Source organism: Belonocnema kinseyi, chromosome 6 (genome assembly GCF_010883055.1).
Source record: "Belonocnema kinseyi isolate 2016_QV_RU_SX_M_011 chromosome 6, B_treatae_v1, whole genome shotgun sequence".
In the NCBI taxonomy this organism is placed as follows: domain Eukaryota; kingdom Metazoa; phylum Arthropoda; class Insecta; order Hymenoptera; family Cynipidae; genus Belonocnema; species Belonocnema kinseyi.
Window position 1 is genome coordinate 23,545,515 of NC_046662.1, and position 23,613 is coordinate 23,569,127.

The 23,613-nt window shown below is 26.5% G+C and overlaps 1 protein-coding gene across 2 annotated transcripts in view; it reads right to left on the bottom strand.

The window, feature by feature from the left end:
• Positions 1–2,612: 2,612 nt before the first annotated feature.
• Positions 2,613–23,613, bottom strand: part of LOC117175691 (cell division cycle protein 27 homolog) — a 36,948-nt gene continuing 15,947 nt past the window's right edge. For both annotated transcript variants that reach the window (XM_033365435.1, XM_033365434.1), the window contains exons 8-13: positions 19,519–19,762; positions 19,236–19,416; positions 18,913–19,138; positions 12,380–12,829; positions 10,277–10,424; positions 2,613–4,672 (exon numbers count right to left, since the gene is read on the bottom strand). In XM_033365435.1, the coding sequence (XP_033221326.1) occupies positions 4,542–4,672; positions 10,277–10,424; positions 12,380–12,829; positions 18,913–19,138; positions 19,236–19,416; positions 19,519–19,762 (1,380 nt within the window). In that variant the 3' untranslated portion in view covers positions 2,613–4,541. The remainder of the gene's footprint in view (positions 4,673–10,276; positions 10,425–12,379; positions 12,830–18,912; positions 19,139–19,235; positions 19,417–19,518; positions 19,763–23,613) is intronic.

Sequence of the window (23,613 nt, forward strand, 5' to 3'; positions counted from 1 at the left end):
TTTAACAAAACATGAAATCTCAACCATATAATTGAATTTTCAACTAAAAAAGATTAATTTTCAACCAAGTAGTTGAATTTTGAACTGAAAAATATCAATTTTCAACAAAAAATGTAATGGTTAAAGTTTCAGTTGAAAAAAAAAATTTCCACACAATCCAAATTTTAAACCAAAGTGCTGAATTTTTAATTAAAATAATAAATATTCAACTAGAAAAGACCAATTTTTAAACGTAAATATCAATTTTTTACAGGTGTTTAACTTTCAAACAAAAAATTAATTTTCAGCTAAAATGATGAATAATTAATTGTTATACTTGAATTTTCAACGAAAAAGATTAATTTTCTGCAAAAAAAAGATTGTTCAACTGAAAAAGACAAATTTTCAACCAAATAGTTGAATTCCGATAAAAAGAGCCATTTTTATCCAAACTGATGAATTTTTCAATAAAATGATGAATCTTCAACTGGAATAGTTTAATTTTAAATAAAAAAGATGAATTCTAAACTAGAATGATAATTCTTCAACTGAAATAGTTGAATATTAAACCAAAATAATGAATTTTCATCGAAGATTATTTGCTACAAAAAAATACGAATTTTCAACCAAAAAAGATACTTTTTGAACCAAAGTTACCATTTTCAGTTTTAAAATATTGTTTTTGTAAATAGTTGCATTTTTAAATAAAGTGATGCAGAGTTTCATCTGAAATGATGAATCTTCAATTAGGATAGCTCAATTTTAAATAAATAAAAAAAATTGCAACTGAAATGATCTATTTTAAAAAAACATACAATTTCAAATTATGTAAATAATTTTTCAACCAAAAATTGAATTTTTGAAGTTCTAGTTAAAAAATCGATATTCAACAACAAAAATGAATTTTCAACTAAAATTATGGAATATTCAATTGGAATTGTCAGTAAAAAAAATTAACCCAACAAAAAAAAACAAATTTCCAACAAAATAGTTCAAGTGTTAACTGGAATATTTGAATTTTCAGTAACAAAAAATAATTGTCAGCCAAAGAAAAAATGAATTTTCTACCAAAAAAATAATTTTTCAATTCAAATTATGAATCTTGAATCAAAAAATTAATTTTGAATAAAAGAGTTTAACTTTCAATTATTAATTAAGAAAGATAGTTTTCGGTCTAGAGAGAAAAAATTGCAAACTGTTGAATCTTCAACAAAAAGATAATACATGAATTTTCAACCAGAACCTTGAATTTTCAATTGAAAGCGATCAATTTACAAACAAAAAAATAGAATAGTTAAATTTGTAGTAAAAAAAAATGTCAACGAAAATGTTATATACAGTAATAAAAAGCTATTTTTACATATGAAAAATTGCTGTTATTCAGATTTATATGCAATTTAAAAAATTAGGAACGCTTTCGAAAAGATTCCCTGGCTTAAAAAAAAATGCCCCGATATTTTCAAGCAAATGAAAATTTCCTGTAAATTCCAGAGGTTTTTTCCACGTAGGATAGACGCCCTGTTAATTTTATATTTTTACATTCTCATCATTTATGATTGAGAAAGTATTAGAATTGTCCGAAATTTGACACCGCAGTTTTTCAACGGATCTCCACGTTTCGAGACCCCCTGAATCCGAAAATCAGGTTTTTACTATGGCGTCTGTCGGTCTGTCCGTCCGTAAACACGTTAACTCTCGAAAAAATTAACGGATCAAATCCATTTTTGGCACACTTTTTTAGGTTCTGAAAGAAAGGACGAGTTCGTTAACCAGCCATTTTTTGATAAAAATCCAAAAAGTGAGCGCCTTTTGAAAATTTATAACCACTTTTTTTTATTTTGAAAATTCTATGTACAGATATTTATAGTATCAAAATGGACAAACAATTTATCTTAATGACTTTTTTTCAATAAAAAGAAAATTCTCAGAGTTATAGCATTTTCAAAATTTTGTAAATTAACTGAAAAAAAAGACTGTCATAACAAATTTTTGGATTTTCCTGGAAAATCGAAAATTCAAATTTTTATTGCACAGAAAATAATGAAAAATCAAAAATTTCAGTTTGTGATCAAACTATGTAGGATACGAAAAAAGGCGCATTAACCAAAATTGTTATCCCAAAAAAGATTTACAATTTTGTTCAAAATCAGTACGTGATAGGACGCGTACTTTTTGTTTTATGCGTGAAAAATAACATTGAAAATTAAAAAAAAAAAATTGTGGAAAAACGACGAAAGTTACACACAAAAAAAAGATTTAAAAAAACCTGTTTACAAATGTGAAAGTTTTATCGACGCATTCCAAAATGCAAAGAATAAATAGCGGGCAGATTTTTTGTCATAGGACAGGCATAATTTTTTATTTTTAGCTGCAAAAAAAATAATTCAAAGAATGAATGAATACTTTAATTTAAAGATTATGAACGCTTTTATAAGTGTATAAATTCACCCAACGCAATTTTTCGATTTTACCAAAATTAAAATTGTATAATCATTTCTAAAATTACGAATTGAAAAAAAAAGAGATACACAACTTATAATTACGATTTTTAGTAGATAGCTCAAGTTTTTTTTTTTTTGTTCGCTCACTCCTCATTTAATCTTATTAAAAAAGGCGGAGAATTGAAAGTACACTTTTGAATCCGGTACCTTCACGTCATTTATTTTACAGAGTAGACAGGTATAATACCTCTTTACAAGAGTACATCGCAGCATTGGTTAATATTGATAGCATCCGCGTGAAACACAGTGTATAATATAAGAAATCCGAAGTCTAGAGATTCGACAGCTTTTGTAACATTACTGAGACTGTAAATATATATTTTTTTATAAACATTAGCATTGGGCTGTCAATTAAAAGCATTGTATGTATAGGAAAAACATTGGGCGCTAGCCATTAATTAATCATTGTTGCACCCCACTTCAGCCCCGGCATAATTCAACGAGCTTCATTCAATAATGCAATTCAATTTTATAAACTCCTATAAAATAAATTTATAAAGTCTCGGTCGTAGAAACACTGAAACTACTACACTAATCTCAACATTATTTTTTAAAAAAGGGACCACTATCACCTACTGACTTTCGTCTTTTAATCCAGAATACCAAATTTCAAGCTATATTTCACAAAAATCCATCGATTCATTAATTCAGAACACTCACTAATCAACTAACGTAATAATCTTGTTCGACAATTTCTTTATTTTCATCTTCGTAACACAGTCAAAAAACCTGTCTCATTATTGAACAAGAAAATCACTTCTGCATCTTACATTAAAAATATGGACAATAATCTTTTTTCAACGCGGTACTGCATTCTAATTAGCTCTCTAGTTTCTTTTCTAAAATCACGCTCATCGAATCTCCGTGACTTACAAAGTTTCCCTATTTCATGGAAATCCTGCGAAGAAAAAGGAAAAGACCGAAATAATTTATCAAAAAGGTAGAGAAAGTGTCACTGGTTTAGAAAAAATGTTCAAGCTTAGAAAGTTACAAGGAATGTAATCGAGAGGAAAGCAGTATAGATTTTTGTTGCCAGCATTTTCTTTTCCTGGATCCGCAGAATTGCCACTGAATATGGATCGCCTCGAACATCAATTTTCGGCGCTTCTTACAGTTTCTTTCGATCTGCAAACGAATCGAAATATGATAGTGGATTTACGGAATAATCTACGAACGTAACTGGGTTCCGGGTAGACTATAAAATGGTACACTATAAAATAGTCGTCTTTTCTGAGATGCCAGTGACGAGAAAGTTTCCTCGCGTCTTCGACGACAATTGCACGATCGATCTTCAGCCACTCTCATGACCAAGATTCGCCCCGTGATCGCTACTATGGTTATGAGTAATATAATAATATTTTATCATTATAATTATAAGTAATAAGAACTAATAATAACGGTAATAATTTACATTTACACACGACTCTTTCTTATCCGCTTGGTAGTATTTTTAATTACTTATAATAATATATTACCTAGCTATTTTCTCCACGCGTACAAGTGAATTCGCTCGAAAATTACAATCACTCTTCCAATCGTTCACTGCAAAAAAAGAATCAATTATGGACGACGAAGAATAAATAGAAATTTCAAGAGTTGACTCGTATAAAAACGTACGGTAGGGTTGGGGTTGGGTGGGGCGGGCGGGAGGGGGGGGGGCGAAAATCAAATCCCAGGAGACATGCTTGGATCAAGAGAGTTGAAATTAAATTCTTCTTCGATATTGAGTAGTCCGAAACTCTCATGCTAATTATCGCGTCCATTGAAAGGAAACTAATTACGGGCACGTTCGGAAGGCTAGTTCGAAATGTTTATTTCAAGTTCCCGCTTTGATCGACATCGGAAAGTGCCATTGAAAAATAAATTGCAGTATGATAGATAGGCCTTAGTGTCGAATCCAAACAACTCAAAGACAAATATCGAATTTCGAATAGTGTTGGATTGTTCCGAGTGTTCAATGGCTCTGATTGATCATCAGCGATTAAACGGCACTGCTCTATCTAGGATAATACACGTAAATATTTCACTTAATAAATGTCTCGGGCTCGATCGTGAGGAACTTCATAAACTGTCGTCGCTGTCCTCGGCGTGAATCTCAGCAGTCATGTTTCCACCCAAACCGCTTCCTTCGCCACTCGCCTCGCCACTGGCTTCACCTTCTAACTCTGTTGAACTATTAAGAGCTTGCTCGTCTGAAAAAAAAAAATATATATATATTTAGGGTTAATAAATTAAACTCGGAAAAACGAGATAATTATAATTTTAGCATGGCGTTGGAGCAGACCCAGGCCTCATATTCCTTATGGGATAAAATATAGGCAGTAGGGTGGTCCACAAATGCATGGCAACATTTTTTTTGCATGCTAGAGGACAACTATCCCCCCCCCCCATTTTATTCCAAATCCGAAAAAAGAAATTCCCTAATTTTTTTATTTTAATAGGTGCCGGTTTTGACTTAAAGTTTCCCATGTAAAATGCATGGGGAATAATCACTTTTTTGAGTTTTTTGTATAATTTTTTAGGGTTTGAAAAAATGTAACGGGAAAGTATGGGGGCCTGTAGAGAATTATCCAACGAAGAATTTCATTTATCAGACATATGAGTTTTATATTCTTAACACATCCCCGCGAGTACCTGAAAACTACCCTTAAAACCAAAAATGTCAATTCTTCATGAAATCGACCTTTTGAACACTGTATTCTCGTATTTTTTTACTTAGAATTAATAATATTGGTCGAGTGGAATATTTATTATCATTGGTTAATTAATTTCTAATTATTTAATCAAATGGAATTTGTTTAAAAAATTTTTTCTTCGAAAATTCGTTTTTTCCCCTAAAATTTATTACTATTTGAAGCCTGTTAAAATTCTTAAAAGGCTTCGAAATTTTTGTTCGAAATCTGCAAAAATCTACATTTTGTTTTAAATTAGGCCGTGGGCTATTTGCACCGAAATTTTGGTAAGAATAGCCGGATTTTGTCGGTAAACGTAGACACTTCGTTTAAATTATTTGAAATAATTGCAAATTTCAAATTAAGTTTGAATTTTTCAAAACTTCCAAATATCTCGTCAACTTCCTCCAATTTTCTCTAAAAATAATAGGTATTCAAGTCTTATTTATACATCAAAATATATTTTGAAATTCTAAACTTGTGAGCTGATGCCGAAATGTTTTGTACAATCTAAAATGGAAAATTTTTAATGTGAAAGATTTTCCAATTACGCATTCTAAACTGAATATCATAATTGAAAAATTTCAGAATTTAACTAATTATTTAATAAACGTTTGAAATCAAATTTTGGCAAATTTTTTGCACAATTTACAATTTAATTAGAAAAAGGAGTTGAATTGTATGATTACTAATTCGAAGCACTAACAATTAAACAATTTTCATTTGATTTGGAGAATCACGAAACTAGCACGATTTTAGATTAAAACTTTGAAAATAGGACAATGTCAAAACGTTAAAAATGGAATATTTTAATAATCAAATTTTGGAAATTAGGTAATTCAAAATTCATAGCAATTAAAATTGTATTCTTTATAATTAAAAGCGTTTAAAATCAAATAATTAAAGATTGAAAACTTTTAAATTTGAATTATTTTTAATTCAAAGCGATTAAATTTTGACAACTTAATTTTGAAAAATAAATTAAATCTTTTAAAGCCAATGCGCTTCTAAAATTGAAGAATTTGAAATTATCATTATAAAATAAAATTATAAGTTAACATTAAAACTGATTAGAAAAATGTACTAAAATGAAAAAATTATTTGAATTATTCTAAAAACACCTTAATTTAAAATGGGAAACGATAAAAATGAAAAAAATTATACTCTCGAACCTTAATACTTAAACGAATGCGAACTTCATTTATAACTGAAAAAAATTTGGTAAGCAACAATTGCGATATAAATACTCTTTTATACTACAAACCCTTTAAAATTTCAATTATTTTCTATAAATTCAAACCACTTAAAAATGAATGATTTTTTAATTGCTAATAATACTTTCCAAAAGTTAACCAAATTAATTTTAAGTGTAAAATTAAAACCTATGAAAGAGAAAAATTAAACATTTATCGCTCATCATAAAAATTCAGAAATCTGAAATTGTAACCACTTAAAATTACCGAAATTTTCCATTTACTGATGTATCAATATCTGATAAAATATTTTTTCAATTTGAAATTACTTATTCGTTTAAATCTTCAAATACAATATTGCTACGATATGATTTCACTTTTTTTAATTCTACAATATTAAACTTTTCAATTTGAAATTGGTTTATATTTACATATAAAACTGATAAATTCAAAACTGCCGATCAAGGATTTTCATGTGAAATCAAAAGTCACTGTTATTTTCAACCTTCCAAGTTGCAGAATTTTAAATATTGCAGGAAATGTTGTGAACCTTTAAAGCTTAATTACTCTAAACGCTTTGAAATTATTATACTTTCTAATTGAAAACTTTCAAAAATTGCAAAATGCAATATTTCTCTCCTGGCTTTATCCCCTATTTCTTCCGGTGCCAGTAATGTAGATATTATAATGAATTTAATATGAAACACTTGAAAATTCGATGAATCTTTAACTAAATAGTTTATTTTTCAATCAAGAAAGAAACAAAATCAACCAAATTTTTTAATTTTTATGCCAAAAATATAAATTTTCCAGAAAAAATGTGATTTTCATGCCAAAAAGACGAATTTTCTACAAAACAGTTGATTTTTTAATCTAAAAATATTAATTTTCAAATAAAGAGATGAATTTTCGACGAAAAAGTTAATTTTCAAACAAAAAAAGATGAATTAACGAAAAATCTAATTGTTGATACTTCAAACAAAAAAGATTTCAATTCTAAATAAAAAACAGTTGAATTCAAACAAAAAGAGAAATGTTGAACCAAACAGTTGTACTTTTAAAAGTTATGAAGTTATGAAAGTTAATATGAATTTTCAAAGCAAAAAGACAAATTTGCAGCTGAGAAAGATATTTTTGTCAATAAAGAAAAAAAATCCACCGAATTGTGGAACTTTCGAGCCAAAAAGGCAAATTTTCTATAAAACATTTAAACTTTCAACCAAATAATGAAATTTTTAACAAAATAATTAAATTTCCAACTGAGATGCATTCTGAATCAAAGGTATAATAGCAGAATTTGAATAAAGAATAATTAACGAAAAATGCGGATAATAGTGGAAAAATAAAACTTTTATTCTTATATGCAGAAAAAAATCATTTGATAAGAAATGTTATATATATTTTCTTCAATAATTTATACTTTGAACTTATATAGTTACGTTTATGTTACAATATATTCTATTTTTTATTTGATTTATTTACAAATAGTTTATTTAAGTTCTTCAATATTGGACAAATGCACTTTATAATTGTAGCTACATTATAGTTGTAACAAAAAATGCAATTCAAATTTCAAAAATTAATTAATAACATTTTATATTTTTATTTGAAAAAGTTCTATTAAATATAATGAATGATTTTGTAAATTAAAAAAATATATATTGTACTTTCACCTTGCGCAATATTATATTCTAGTTTTGAAAAGAATAATGTTAGGGTAATTCAAATATCGTGTATTTGAAAAGAAAAGGGAAAAAGGAGTTTTTCAAAAATAAGGAGAAAAAAGGGAATTTTGGGGAACTATACTTACAATTAGTCAACCAAGGAAACGAAATCGAATTTAACGAGATTCAAGTGAATTACATTAAATTAGATGTGAATTTAACTGATTTTTTTCCAAAATTATATCACTAAATTTTAGGAATTCAATGTGAATTTTATCAATTCCATTTAATTTCTAGTTAACTAAATATAAATATTAGTCAATTCAAGTGAATTCAGCTGCATACAATTTTAACGTGAATTAATGTATTTAATGTGGATTAAGTTTAATAGCATTTTGAAAATAAAAAAAGAATTACAGCAATTCAGATTCAGTTATCCAAAATTTAAGTGGATTCAACCAAATTCAAATTGGTTTCTAGCACATTTAAAATGCATTCTTGTACATACTTTAAGATTGTTTGTATATTCAAATAAATTCCGCTAAAGTTTAATTTCTGATTTGATTTTAGTAAATTAAAAAAGTTAAAATTGAATTCTAGAAAATGTAAGTTTAATTTATAAAGTAAATGCTGGTAAAGTCAAGTAAATTTAAACATTGAAATTAGTATTTAATTTAACTAAACTCAAATTCATTTTTATCAACTTACATAATAATGCAACTTAACTTGATTAGAATTCTACAAATTTAAATTAAATTTCATCAAATAATAATTAAATTCTACAAATTAAAGTGAATTCGCCTGAATACAAATGGATTTCAAATTAATTGAAGTAAATTCCATTTAAGTGTAGTGAATCCTAATTCGATTTCAAGAAATTAAAATATTATTATACAAAATTCAAGATGATTTCTGAAAATTTTAAATATAGCAATTAAAAATTCGAGTGAATTGAATTCCACAAAAGATTTAAATTAATTCAAGACAATTTCAATTAAGTATAATTTATTCAAGTGAGTGACTTGCAAATTGAGTGCCATAAAATAAATTTTAAATGCAGCTTAATTCTAAAAAAATTTTAGGAATTAAAATTAAATTTCACTGAATTCTTAAAATTTAACTGAACTGAAATTAAGTTGTATCGATTTGTGTAAAAGGTTCTGGTAAATAAACGGAATTTTAGCAAAATCAAATACAATTCTCACGAAATCAAGACGATTTCCAAGAATTTTTAATTCAATAATAAAAAAAAAATCGAAAGAATTTAACTGAATATAATATTTAGAATCAATTCAAGCCAAATTCAATTCAAATAATTTTCTATTTAATTCTAGCAATCAAAAGTAAAACAAACTAAATTTAAGTTAAGGAAATTGAACTTTAGCAATTCTTATTTTATTTTAACAAATTTAGTGAATTCAGGCCCAAGTCCGGTTGGTTCCAGTTTCGTTGATCTCTCCGAGATAGAAGGATGAGAAAATCGAATTGGTGCGAATCAGCACCTGTGTTCCTTTTACGTGTGGTAAAGTGTTGCGAGCTGAAATTTCTATATATTGTTCTCAAGTAAAGGAGGTTCGTTCGTTTGTTGAATGTAAGTATGTTTATGTACATTTATTTATTATTTATCGATTTTTCATGATAATTTCCAATAACTTTTGCAAAAATGTGATTTTTTCCATCAGATGCATGGGAATGAAGTTGAATAGAGTGCAAAGAAGCAAGAATCATTGGGCATCGAATGTCAAGAATGTCGCGAATAGTAAGCATTTCTTGTTGAAAAAAATCAAGAAATTCTAAATAAAAAGATTTTCATGTAATTGTTGCATTACTTTCATTTCCCTTCATTCATAACTGTAAATCATGCATTTGAAAATAACCCAACTTTGTCCTACCGGGAAAAATACTTGATTCACATTCTCGGCATGAAAAATATTTTTTCATGATTTTGTGTTCCTTTAACTGCAAAATCCCGCAAAGTTTAATTAATTTGAATAAAATCCGAAGAAATGGCGAATTTTTTTCCAAAAAAAGTGAACAAATTATCATGGGGAAAATGAATGATTATCCAATTTTCTATAGAAACATTCGATTCAGCAGGAAATTTCACACAAAAAACATGTGTCTAACATTTTTCGAGTCTCAATCTTCTTTTTTATATTCGAAGTTGAAAATGCAAGAGCCAGATTCGCACCAGTGTACCTTTAGTAGAGGCCAGAAAGGAGTGTACCGTCTGAGGATTAAAATAAAATACACAAAAATTGTTTTACCTGACTGTGTTGCCGGAGACTCGTCGTCTCCTTGACCAGGACCCATTATGGCTTCCTTGACTTGGCTGTTGACGCCCTTCGGATCCAAATCCGACGCCCAACTAAAGTACATCAGTGCAAGGTGGGTGTTGCCTAATTTTTTATGAACCTGAAACAGAAAAATGCAACAAATTATAAGTGATTCATTCACCAGTTTACCCCAAAAATATCAGTTTCTAATTTATATCTTCATTCCTACATAGGGTGTCTACTCAAATCCTGCAAAAAATGCTCTGACATTTTCCGTATAATTTTTCATAGTTCGGAGTCATTTTAATTATATAGCAAAATATTCTTAAATATATTAGAACTATCGATTAATTAATAAATTAAATAATATTAAGAACATAATTAATCATATCTTAAATTTGTCTCCAAAATCCAGGAATTCTAATTCGTGCAAAATTTTATTTGATCTTAAAATTAAAATTCAGTGTATATTTAGGTGAAACAATGTGGATACTATCTTAAATTCAATTTAAAACACTTCAAATTCTAAAATTTATAAGTAAAAATATTGAATTTTCAGCAGTATGAATTAATTTTTAACCAAAAAGTTGAACTTTTAACTCAAAAGCTTAATTTTCTACCAAAAAATACGGTTTAAAAAAAATGGATACATAAAATCTCAACCAAATAGTCGATTTTTTAACTAAAAAAAGATCCACTTTTAACGAAATAATTGAATTTTTGTCTAAAAAAATTAGTTTTCAAGCAAAAATGGAAGTTTAATTTTCAATTTAAAAATTTTGTATTTTCAAACACAACTGATACATTTTTAATTAAAATAATGAATCTTCAACCGGAATAGTTGAATTTTAAACAAAAAAGGTTAATTTAAAAAAAACAAATAGTTGAATTTTGAACTAAAAAAGGTCAACTGAAGAGATGAATTTTTGCTAAAATGATGGAATATTTAACAAGAATAGTCAAATTTTCAGTTAAAACAATTAATTTTTAATAAGAAAAAAAATTTTCAACTAAAATTGTTAAATTATTAGTAAATAAACTGTTGAACTTTCTACCAAAAAGAACGGATTTCTAATAAAATAGATGGATTTTCAACTTTAAAAAATTTCAACCAAAGAGTAAATAGTTAAATTTTCAGCAAAAAATAAATTTATAAACAATACTGATGAATCTCAAACACAAACGATACATTTTTTTAATACCAAATAGTAGTTGAATGTTGAACTAAAAAAGGTCAATTTTCAAACAAATAGTTGAATTTTTAACTCTAAAAGATCAACCGAAGAGATGAATTTTTAACTAAAATGATAGAATATTATTCAACTAGAATTTTCAGTTAAAAAGATTAAATTTCAATTTAAAAAACGACAACAAATTTTCGACAAAACAATTAAGGTTTTAAATAAAATGGTTAAATTATCAGTAAAAAAAAACATACTTTTCAGCCAAAAAAAAACGAATTTTTTTACAAAGTAGCTCATGTTTCAAACAAAGATATGAATTTTCAAATAGAATTATAATCTTTAACCAAATACGGAAACTAATTTTAAACATCAGAGTTTAACTTTCAAATAAGTTATTAAAATTTCATTAAAAAAAAAAGAATTCTGAACGAAAAATACAATTAATAATATTTGGATATTTCAACCAAAACAAGATTTTAATTTTTAATCAAAAACAAATGAACTCAACCAAAAATATGACTTTTCAACATGAGTTAATTTTTCAATTAAGAAACATTTTTCAATCAAGAGAGAAAAAGAGCGTAAGAGAGAGAGATCGAGAAAATTGTAAATAATTTGTTGAATTTTCAAACCAAAATATGAATTTGCAACCAAGAAGATTAATTTTCTACAAACAAACAAAAACGAATTTTCAACCAGAAATAGAATAGTTAAATTTTCAGGTAAAAAAATTAATTACAAACCAATTTTCAACAAAATAGTTTTTTCAATTGCAATATTAGAAAAAAATTACGCATGCTCTTGAAAAAAATTCCCTGACATTTCCAGATTTTTCCATGGTAAAAACAAAAAAATTCACTGACAATTTAAAGTTTTCTAGGTAGGGTAGACAGCCTGGTAAATAATTTACCTTTCCTATAGAAAAATAGACTAGAGACTCTTTGGGCACGATATTTTTCAATTCTTCAAACTCTGTCAGAGCCTCGGCGTGTCGTCCGATCGAGAAGTTGATACTAGCTCTATGGAATTTACAAAGCGTATTGTCAGGATCATTCTCGATTGCTGTGTTCAGTGTTTTTAAAGCCTGATCGGTCTTCTTCAAAGCATGTTGAACGACGCCTATGTGGCACATTATCGCGGAATTGTGAGGATTAATTTGCAACGCTCTCTTAAAATGCAGCTCCGCCAAACTGTACTGCTCCTGTTTCGAGAAAATCGTTCCCAATCCAAACCAGGCATTGTAATGCCTCGGATCTAATCTGATGGCGTTTCGAAAAGCAGTTATTGCTTTGTCTAGTTCCTCAGTCATCACGTACTCATGGCCTAGAAGGGTATACGCGTAAGGGAAATTTGGATCCACCTAAAACAATATCGCAATCAGCAAAAGAAATAATACAAACGTGAATAAATGAGGCTCGCTAGAGAAGGTCAAGTTTTTTTTTTTAATCCAGTCAATTCTATTCAATTAATATATTAATATTAATATGTTAATAATAATTAAATTATTTAAATTTTGCGGGAAAATGTATCACTTCAAATAGAAAGGGGCGCTTAATTTGAATAGTAAAAGAAGTCAAAGTAATTGAAAACATATTATTCGGATTAAACAGTTACAAACAGTGTACCAACAGGGTTGGTAAAATATCCCGATTTCTAAATTCTTCTAGGTAGAAAATCAACCGTACACCCAGAAGATTAATAATATTAATGCACACAACATTTTGTTTCTGAATACATTTTAAACAGTTTTTAGTTGAGTTTTTAAATGAAAAAGTTCAATTTTGATACATAAGAATTGAATTCTGAAACTAAAATGATGAATTTTCAATCAAAAATATGAAATTTTAACCAAATAATAAGTTGAATTTTCTACTCGATAGATCAATTTTCAATCGAAATTAGAGTATTTAAATTTAAAAAAAAAAACGAATTTTCAACAAAATAGATTTTTTCGTAAAATAAATTATTTTCTAACAAAAAATAGAAGAATTAAATTTTCAGTTAAAACTATCGATTTTCAAACAAAAAATGAATTCTCAACTAAATAATTAAATTTTTTAACCAACAAGATGAATTGTCTACCAAAAAAGATACAGTTTTGATAAATTATGTAAATTTTTAAATAAAAAAATTACAAAACAAAACTAGAATAGTTCAATTTGCAGTTAAAAAGGTAAACTTTTAAACAAAAAACGAGTTTTCAGTAAAATAAATGAATTTTTAACTAAAAATATAAATTTTCAAGCAAAAATTAAATAACATAGTTACAGCTTTAGCTAAAAAAATTCATTTTCATCCAAAAAGAAACTAATTTTCAGCGAAAGAAATTAATTTCTAAACACAGCGATGAATTTTCAACCAAAAATATGATTTTTTGACCAAATAAAAAGAATTTTCAACCCAAAACATGCATTTTCTATTTTACAAAAACGAATTTTTAACCAAATATTTTCTTTAAATCAAAGAAATGAATTCTTAAAAAAAATAGAATAGTTAGATTTTCTACAAAACAGAACAGTTTTTGACTAAAAAGATCATATTTCTTTCGAAAAGAGGTAAATATTTCACAAAAAATGGAATAGTTCAAGAGAATTTTCAACTAAAAAAATTTAATTTTTCACCAAATACATCAACTTTTAACTGAAAAGATACATTTCTACCAAAAATAAAATACTTTAATTTTTAATTAGTAAAATCAATTTTCAACCAAAAAAGAAACAAATTTTCAACAATATAGTTACATTTTCAACCAAAGAAATTAATCTTTAACCAAATAGATACATTTTCAACTAAAAAAATAAAAATAGAATAATTAAATTTTCAGTAAAAAACTTAATTTTGAATAAAATCGGAGTAAATTTTCAAGGAAATAGTATAATTTTCAACCAATAAGATTAAATTTATATCAAAAAGATAAATTGTTTACAAAAAATTGAACAGTTAGATGTTCAGTTAAAAAAATTAAATCTAAATAAGAAAAAACTAATATTCAACCAAAAAGATAAATTTTCAACCAATAGAATGAAATTTCCACTAAAATAAATGAATTTTTAAATAAGGACACGAAATTACAATTAAATATTTGAATTTTCACCTAAAATAGATCAATTTTCAACTAAAAATAGAATAATTAAATTTTCTATAAAAAACTTAATTTTGAATAAAATCAAAGTAAATTTTCAAGAAAATAGTATAATTTTCAACTAAGAAGATTAAATTTCTATAAAAAACATAAATTGTTGACAAAAAATTGGGCACTTATATTTTCAGTTAAAGTGATCCAAGCTCCTGTTAAAAAAAACATGAATCCAACGACCAAATTTGGACCACAACGAACAAACAAAAACTAAAACAAAAACAAACAAAATTCTATTGTAATCTGAATAATTAAAAAAAAAAATTCGGACGAAAATAAAAAAAGAGGAAAGAAAAATGAGAAGGTGAAAAAAGGTTTCAGTTAAAAAAGTTGAATCCAAATAAGACAAAACTCATATTCAACCGAATAGATACATTTTCTACTAAAATAGATGAATTTTTAAATAAGTACTAAGTAGTTAAATTTTAAACCAAAAGGATGAATTCTCAACGAAAAGCGTGATATTTGATATTTCAGCTAAAAATGATTTTAATTTTATACAAAAAATAGTAGAATTTAACCAAAAAAGATGAATTTTCCAAAAACTAGTTTGAATACTCGACCAAAAGAGATAAATTTGTAACCAAATAGTTGCGATTTCGAACCATTAGAATAAAATTAACTTCAACTTTAGTTTTTCGAAAATTCCCTGTAGTAATTATGATATAAATTTGTTTAAACAATAAATTCTTTAAATTTTCTTAAATGATCTATAAATTGCCTGTTCGAGCTTCAGTGCTGACCATATTATCGAGAGCATTTGCTTAACATAAATTCTTGGGCATTTAAGAACTCTAATTTCACTTGTCTCAAACTAATCTACAAACAGTTTATTGAACGATTATTTATTATTGTTACAAAGGTCGGATTTCAAATTCCAGGACATTTCCAGATTTTTTAGGACATCTTTTTCAAAAATTCTTTTCAAAATTTGAACTTTAATCAATTTTAAAACATTCCACAGTTTCCAATATAATGTCAGTTTTAAAAAAGATATTACAAACACAAAAACGTTAAATTGATATTTTTCCCAAAAACGGCGCTAATTCTAGAAATAATTAACATTTTGAAAAGGGTTTTGGCCTCATTTTAAAGGTAACTAATAGTAATTTACTAAATTGTTAAAATATTTTTATAATTTTGTTCCTAGATTCTGCCGCAGGTTCAAACTTGGTTAAAAAAGGTCGCCAAACTTCGAAAATGTATAAATGCCAAGCGTTTTTAAATAATCATTATTTATCACATTTTAATACATTTTAGTAATATTTATAAAAAATATTATTGTTAATTCTGTTTACTGTTGTTGTCTGTTTACTGTAATACTTTTTTTCACTAGTTTTTTTACTAGTTACTAGTACTAGTCAAAGAACTATAAAAACCAGAGACGAAAATTTGGACGATTGCATTACACTATCATGAATGAAAATATAAAAATGTTCATTAATTCCAGAGTTATTCCAATTTTTCGAAAACATTGAAATTCAACGTCTCCTTGCAATATCTTTTTATTAAATTGAAATTATGCCTTTAAATTGAACTTATTTAATGCAGAATTTTATATTAATTTTGCAATATTTTAAGGTAAACATTTAATATTAATATTATAAAAAATGAGGCACGTTCGTGACAGCTCAAAAAATAAGTGTGTAGATAATTGCCGCCGGTAATGCACATCAGATTATTAATCAATGCACATTTGGTTAATATACTAAGAAATAATTTAATAAAAGTACTAAAATAATTATTAAAACTTTAAAAAGCAATGTAAGTAAAAAATTTCTAGGTTTTTCATCAGGTTCTTTATTAAAATTCCAGGAGTTTTTTGGGTTTTCCAGATTCTGTAGCTACCCTGGTTTTGACAGGTGATTGTAAAGAATTATAGATCTTGTCATAGTTAGGCACATAAAACTACTCATTTAAATAAAAAATGAATAATTTTAAACAAGTATTTATGAAGTTTTATGATTTTGTATGAAGAATAGAAAGCTTCTAAAAAAATGATGAAAATCTAAAACAACAAAATACAATTTTAATTTTTTACAATTTTTAACAGAGAATTACACATTTTTACAAAAATTTATGAATAAAACATTCACAAACAAAATTAATTTTCAATCAAATAGTTGCATTTAAAACTGAATAGTAGAACTTTCAAGCTAGAGACTAGCTTTTTCACAAAAAAGTTGAATTTTTAACCATATAGTTAAATTTGCAATCTACGATGACGAACGTTCAACCAAATGTACGCATTTTTAACCCAAAAAGATTGCCTTTCTATACAAAAATGCATTTTTATAACAAAAAGATAAATTTTCTATCCAAAATGACAAATATCTATCAAAAACTTGATTTTTCAAAAAAAAAATATAACTTTTAAAGAAAGTGGTTGAATTTTTAATAAAATAATTAAATTTTCCACCAAATAGTAAAATGTATTAACCAAGAAAATACTTTAATTTTCAACAAAATAATTCAATTTTCATCCATATAGTAGAGGTTTTAATAAAAAAAGATGAATTCTGTTCCACAAATATGACACTAGACTTTTTAGTAAAAAATAATTGAACTTTCCACAAAAAAAAATATTACTTTTCTACCAAAAATTGAATTTTCAATCCAAAAGAACGGATTTTCTATAAAAACTTACGTATATCTAACAAAAAAGTTCGATTTAGACAAAAAGATGTCTAAAATAAGAAAATAGTTGAATTTCCAGCAAAATAATTAAATTTTCCATCAAAAAGTAAAATTTCTAACCAAAAGATGAATTCAGAATTAATAAGAATTAATTTTAAATCATAAAAGATGAATTTTGAAAGAAAAAAGATTATTTCAATATTTGAATAATATTTGAACAAGCGCAGGGCGATATTTATTGCAAAAGTAAAAACAAATCTGAAAAATTCCCGACTTTCAAGAAAATTCCCGGCTATTTACCGGCCTTTTTCCGATGATCAAAATTCCAGACTAACTCCCGATTTTCCCGGTAAGTAGACAGTTTTATAGAAATTCATCAAAAATTTTTTTAAATCCAGGTCTTTTCGCAACCCTGTAAATCAGGGTGCCTAGCGATTCTTAGGAACAAAATTCAAGGTCTTTTCCAGAAAACAAAAATTTCTAAAGAAAGCCGAATCGTAAATAAACAAATTTTTAATTTTTTGCGAACATGAGTCGTCTTTGTGAAATCTTTAGGACTATTTTGAAATCTTTATAATGTCTTTGAAATCATTGTGAAATCTTTTAAAATCTTTGTGAAGTATTACAAACCTTAGTGAAAGCTTAAAATTTCGGTGAAATCTTTGAGAAATCGTTTGAAATCTCCTAAAAAAATTTGAAGTTATTTCAAATCTTTGAAATTTTTTGAAATCTTTAAAATCGTTTGAAAGTTTTAAAATCTTTGTGCAAAATCTTTGAAATCTTTGTGAAATCTTTTAATATCTCACAATAAATGTTGAAATGTTTTTAAATCTTAGAATTGTGGTTTAATATAACTTTTTTTAAATCTTTAAATTCTTTTGTAAGTTTTAAAATCTTTTTGAAATGTTCGAAATCTTTAGGGAATTTTTGTGAAAACTTTTTAATCTAGTGTACACGCCTTTTTTGAATGCTTGAAATCCTTGAAATCTTTGTGAAATGTTTTGAAATGTTCATAAAATCTTTCTTGAATCTTTGTTTGGAAAATATTTTGTATTCGTTGAAATCATTGAATTATTTGAAATATTTTGAAATGTTCTAAAATGTTTCAAAACCTCTTGAAATCGTTTCAAATTTTTTAAATCTTTGAAACCTGGTGTACTGTATCCTTTTTCAAATCTTTGAATTCCTTTAAATCTTTAAAGTTTTAAAATGTTTTGAAACTTGCTGTGAAAACTTTATTGGAGTCTGGCGTGCGCGCCTTTTTAAATCGTTAACATCCGTGAAATCTTTATGAAATGTTAAAGATATTTAAAATATTTTGAAAACGTTTGAAATATTTTGGAATCTTTAGAAATATTTTGTAACCTTTTGAGGAAAAAGTGCCTTAAAATATTTTTATTTATTCTGTAAAAAATAAAAAATAAATTATATCTTGATGAATAGAAAAATTTTCAGCAGGATTTCGATAAAATTACTCTTTGAAAAAAAAAAAGAATAATTAAAATTTAAGATTTTCGTTAAAAAATCAAGGAGATTTCCAGGTTTTCAAGGTTTAAAAAAAATTCAAGGAAAAAAAAGGCGTGTTTTCAAGGTTTTCAAGGTCACTAGACACCCTGTAAATGTAAAATAGGAAAAAATCGACGAGAAAGCAAAGATATTGTGAAACAAACCTGAATGGCCCTTTGAAAGAACTTAATTGCAGTCTCATGTTCCGTCTGTGCGGAGAATAAATTTCCAGTAGCGCACCAAGCAGCCGGAGAATGTCTATCTTCGGAAACGAGATCTTGAGCAAGTGTAGAAAGTTGCACTTCAGCATGCAAGTGCCACAAAACAGTACTGTAAATCTCCATCAGTTCTGTCCTCTGGGGTTCCAAATTTCTCACTTGTTGGAAATAGCTGCAAATTCAGGTGTTTTTGTTTTTTTCAATAAAATATTCAAAGAGAGAATAAAAATTCAAGACTCTAAAGAAGAAAAAAAAGAAGAGATATTTACCTAGAGGCTTTTTTGTAATCAATCATTTCAAAGTGAGCGCGTGCCAACATCGAAAGCACCCAGCCTGTGTGATAATGTTGCCGAGGCAAAATACTCAGTATTTCAATTGCCTCTGCACAATTATATTGTGTTAAATGTTGGTAGGCCATGCCAAATTCTCTTAAAAGTGACATCAATCCTTCTGCAATCGGAAAATAGTTTTATTTAACGAAATCGTAACATTAGATGGCCAGGAAATTTATTTAAAAAAAAAAATAGAACCCACAATTTGCATTTTTTTTACCTGCACATTGTTTTTGAAGATTTAATGCTGTATGAGCGGCATTTGATTGATTCAGAGCATTCGTATTGGCCGTCATTTTTTCCGAAGCAAGGATCTCGCTCTTCTCTTTTTCGCTTTTATTCCTTTCATTCAATTCATTGAAATTCGTCTTGTTTAGATTAGTTTTCGCCAGTCTTGCTTTCGACTTTCGGGATGGTGACTTTGGGGTTGTGAACTTATTCCGATTTGGAGATTTATTATTTTCCTACAAGAAATAAACGTTAAGGGTGGGTTTTATTCAAATTTGATGTTTATAATAGAATTAATACTCATAATGAATAGTAGCGGTATCAAGATAAGTAAATTGGAACTATTGGGTATGCAGGGTCAAACGATTTTTTAAAGATTTCAAAAGATTTCTAAATAATTTGAAAGACTCAAAAAATTCATATTCGGAACAGAAAATTTTTTAAATACAGTTAATTTGATAATTATGAATATTAGCAGGTACTTTTTAATTCTCTTCTTCTAAATCAGGATTAAAATTATTTTCAGAGATTCCCGCTCCATGTCAACAATTTCCTGTTCGAAATATTACATTTTTTACGAAAATTTCCTGATGCTCGTTAAAATTACACTATTTCAAAACAATAATTAAATATTTTTTGGGGTCTTTTCAAACACTCCAAAACATTTTAAATCCTTACAAATTTTTTGAAATACCTTGAAACTTTTTTACAGCTCTTGAAAATTTCTTAGATTTGTTTTAAATACACACAATTTTTTAAATCCTTTGAAATTTACTGATAAATTCTTAGAGTCTTTTAAAATACCCTAAATGAATTCAAAGGAATTCAGGAAAAGGGTTAATTTATAGAAAGAAAAGTAACTGAAGTGATATTTTCATTTAAAAAAATGACGATAGTGACTTAATCATTCAAAAGTGACTAAACCTTAATTTGAGAAAAAAATTAACTGCGTGAAAGCTCTGATTATTCTTGACAGTTACTAAAGTGCTTCTTTAAGTAATTTCCTGACTTATGGTTTCCCTTGACCTACAATAGAAAATTATGAAAATTCATCATTAACTGGAATAGTTGGACTTTATACCTATCAAAAGATGAATTTTTAACCAGAAAGATTAATTTTCTACAGAAAAGACGAATTTTCCACAAATGACATGAATTTTCCGGAAAACAGTTTGATTTTTTATTGAAAAATATCAATTTTCAACCAAATAGTTAAATTTTCATTTTAAAAAACATAAAATTTCAACCAAAAATAGAATTTCCCATCTCAGAATGATAATTTTTTTAGATAATTCACTATTCCAAGTCGGAATTGTAATATTTTAAGATTCCCGATTCCAAATAAGAAATAATTTAATCACAAATTTCACTCATATCCTGGAAAAAAATTCCTTGACGATTACAGGTTTTTCCCAGATATCTCAGATTTTTCCAGGTGTAATTTTTCATATTACTATATTAAATTCGACTTAAACCGCTTCAAATTCCTAACTTTTCAAGTAAAACAATTTAATTTTTAACAAGATAAATGAATTTTTAACCAAATAGTTGCATTATCAACCGAAAAAATTAATTTTCAATCAAAAACACGATTTCTCCACGGAATATATGAACTCTCAAACAAATAGTTGCATTTTTAACTAAAACATATCAATTTTTAACCAAATAGTTGAATTCTAAACTGAAAAATATCAGTTTTCAACAAAAAATGGAATAGTTCAATTTTTAGTAAAAAAATATATATAATTTTCCGAGAAAAAATGTTGACCCAAAGTGATGGATTTTCAACTAAAATAAAATATATTCAACTGGAACAGGTTAATTTTAAAATAAAATCATGAATTTATCATAAAAGAGTTTAAATTGTAACCAAAAAGATTAGCTCTCAGCAAAAATGACGACTATTTAATTAGAATACTTAAATTTTCAATCAAAAAGATGAACTTTCGAACACCAAAATTAATTTTCAGCAAAATAGTTACAGGTTCAACTGGAATATTTAGATTTTCGGGGATAAAAATTAATTATCAGCCAAAGAAAATACAATTAGGTTAATTTTGCACCATTAAAAACGAAGTTTCCACAAAATACATGAATTTTGAACCAAAAACTTGAATTTTCAACGGAAAACGATCAATTTACAAAAAAACAAATAGAATAGTTACATTTTCATTATTATTCAAATTTAGATTGCAATTGAAAACAAGGTTAAGCAAGATTTCGAAAAAATTCCCTGACTTAACAGGATGGCGATCCGGCGGACGATTTCATATTCCTGGTTTTTCCCGGTCAAGTTTTTCAATTTTTCTAATCAATTAAATGTAACATAAGCATACTTGTCGCAAAGCGCAAACATTTATTTTAAATCATGACGTTTAATCTAAACACTATTTAACACACTAGACCAAAAAATTGTAAAATAAATGAATTTTTAAATAAAATTATTAATTTTTAATCGGAATAGTGGAATTTCAAACCAAATAGATGAATTTTCAACTAAAATTATGAATATGTAACTGAAATACTTACACTTTTAACCAAAAACATGTAATTTTAAAACAATAAGATTAATTTTCAAACTAGAAAAAAATCAATTTTAAACAGAAAATGAAATAGTTACATTTTAAAAGATTTTAATTAAAAATAATTAAGTTTTAAGTTCAGAAAATCGATTTCGAAAAAAATAAGACGAATTTTCAACTAAAAAATTGAATAATTAAATTTTCAGTCAAAAAATCAATGTTCAGCCAACAAAAAAATGAATTTTTAACTAAAATTATAGAATATTCAATTGGAATAGTAATTTCAGTTTAAAAAAATTATTTTTAACAAGAGTTTATTTTTAAACTAAGGAAATTTATTTCTAACCTGAAAGATGAATTTTCAACTAAAATTATGAATATTTAACTAGGATACTTGAATTTTCCATAAAAAAAGAAGAAGGTTTAAACAAGGTGATTAGGTTTCACAGAAACAATAATCTTCTACCAAAAAAGATTTTTTTTACGAAAACAGTCGTTTTTTTAATCAAAATACGACAATATTCAATGAAATAAATTAATTTAAAATTTAAAAACACAATTTACATCCAAATTGTGACATTTTGAACTAGAAAAGTTTAATTTTCTACTCAAAATGGAACGGCTAAATTTTGACTTGAAAAACTGATCATTTAACCAAAATGATGAATTTTCAACTAAAGTGATGAATCATCAACTGGAATAGTTGGATTTTATACCTACTAAAAGATAATTTTTCAACCAATAAGATTAATTTTCTACAAAAAAAAACGAATTTTCCACAAATGACATCAATTTTCTTCATTTAAAAAATCGGATTTTCCGAAAAATTGTTAAATTTTTATTTGAAAAATTGATTTTCAACAAAGTGGTTACATTTTTAAAAAGAGATAAATTTTCAGTTGCAAAATGACAAATCTTCAAACAACAAAATTAATTTTTAATAAAAGAGTTTAGCTTTTAAATGCAAGTAGTTGAATTTTCATGAGAAAAAGGTAAATTCCCAAAGAAAATGTAAATAAAATTTATATTAGGTATAATTCAGAAATATTTTCTCTTTGAAATGCTACTTCTCCTCTAAAAACTACTTCCAGTACTCTCTTTTACTAAAATTTGGAAGAAAGAACTTCTAAATTGCGGCGAATTTTGACTTAAATCGGATTCTCTAAACTCCTTTCTTCTAAATATCAGCTTTAATTCTTTTAAAAAGATTCCTGTTCCATGTCAAAAATTCCCTGTTTCAAGTGAAATTATATTTCTTTACCGAAGCTCCCTGTCTGAAAATAAAACCGATAATTATTTTCATTCACATGCCCAACTCCAGCTGTAGATAAAGTAGAAATCACTTTTCTAAATTGACCAAAATTGTTAAAATGATGAAAACTAAAGATATGATTAGAAAATGTCAACAAATTTCTAAAAATTCAGGATTTGTAATTATTGCATTGTTGAACTCATTCTTTGAGCCAATACGAGGGTAGTTCAATAAGTCCTTAGAATGACCAACAGATGGCGCGCGAATCGCTCCAAATCATCTGTTTTCAGTCAGCACCACTCCCGACTAGATA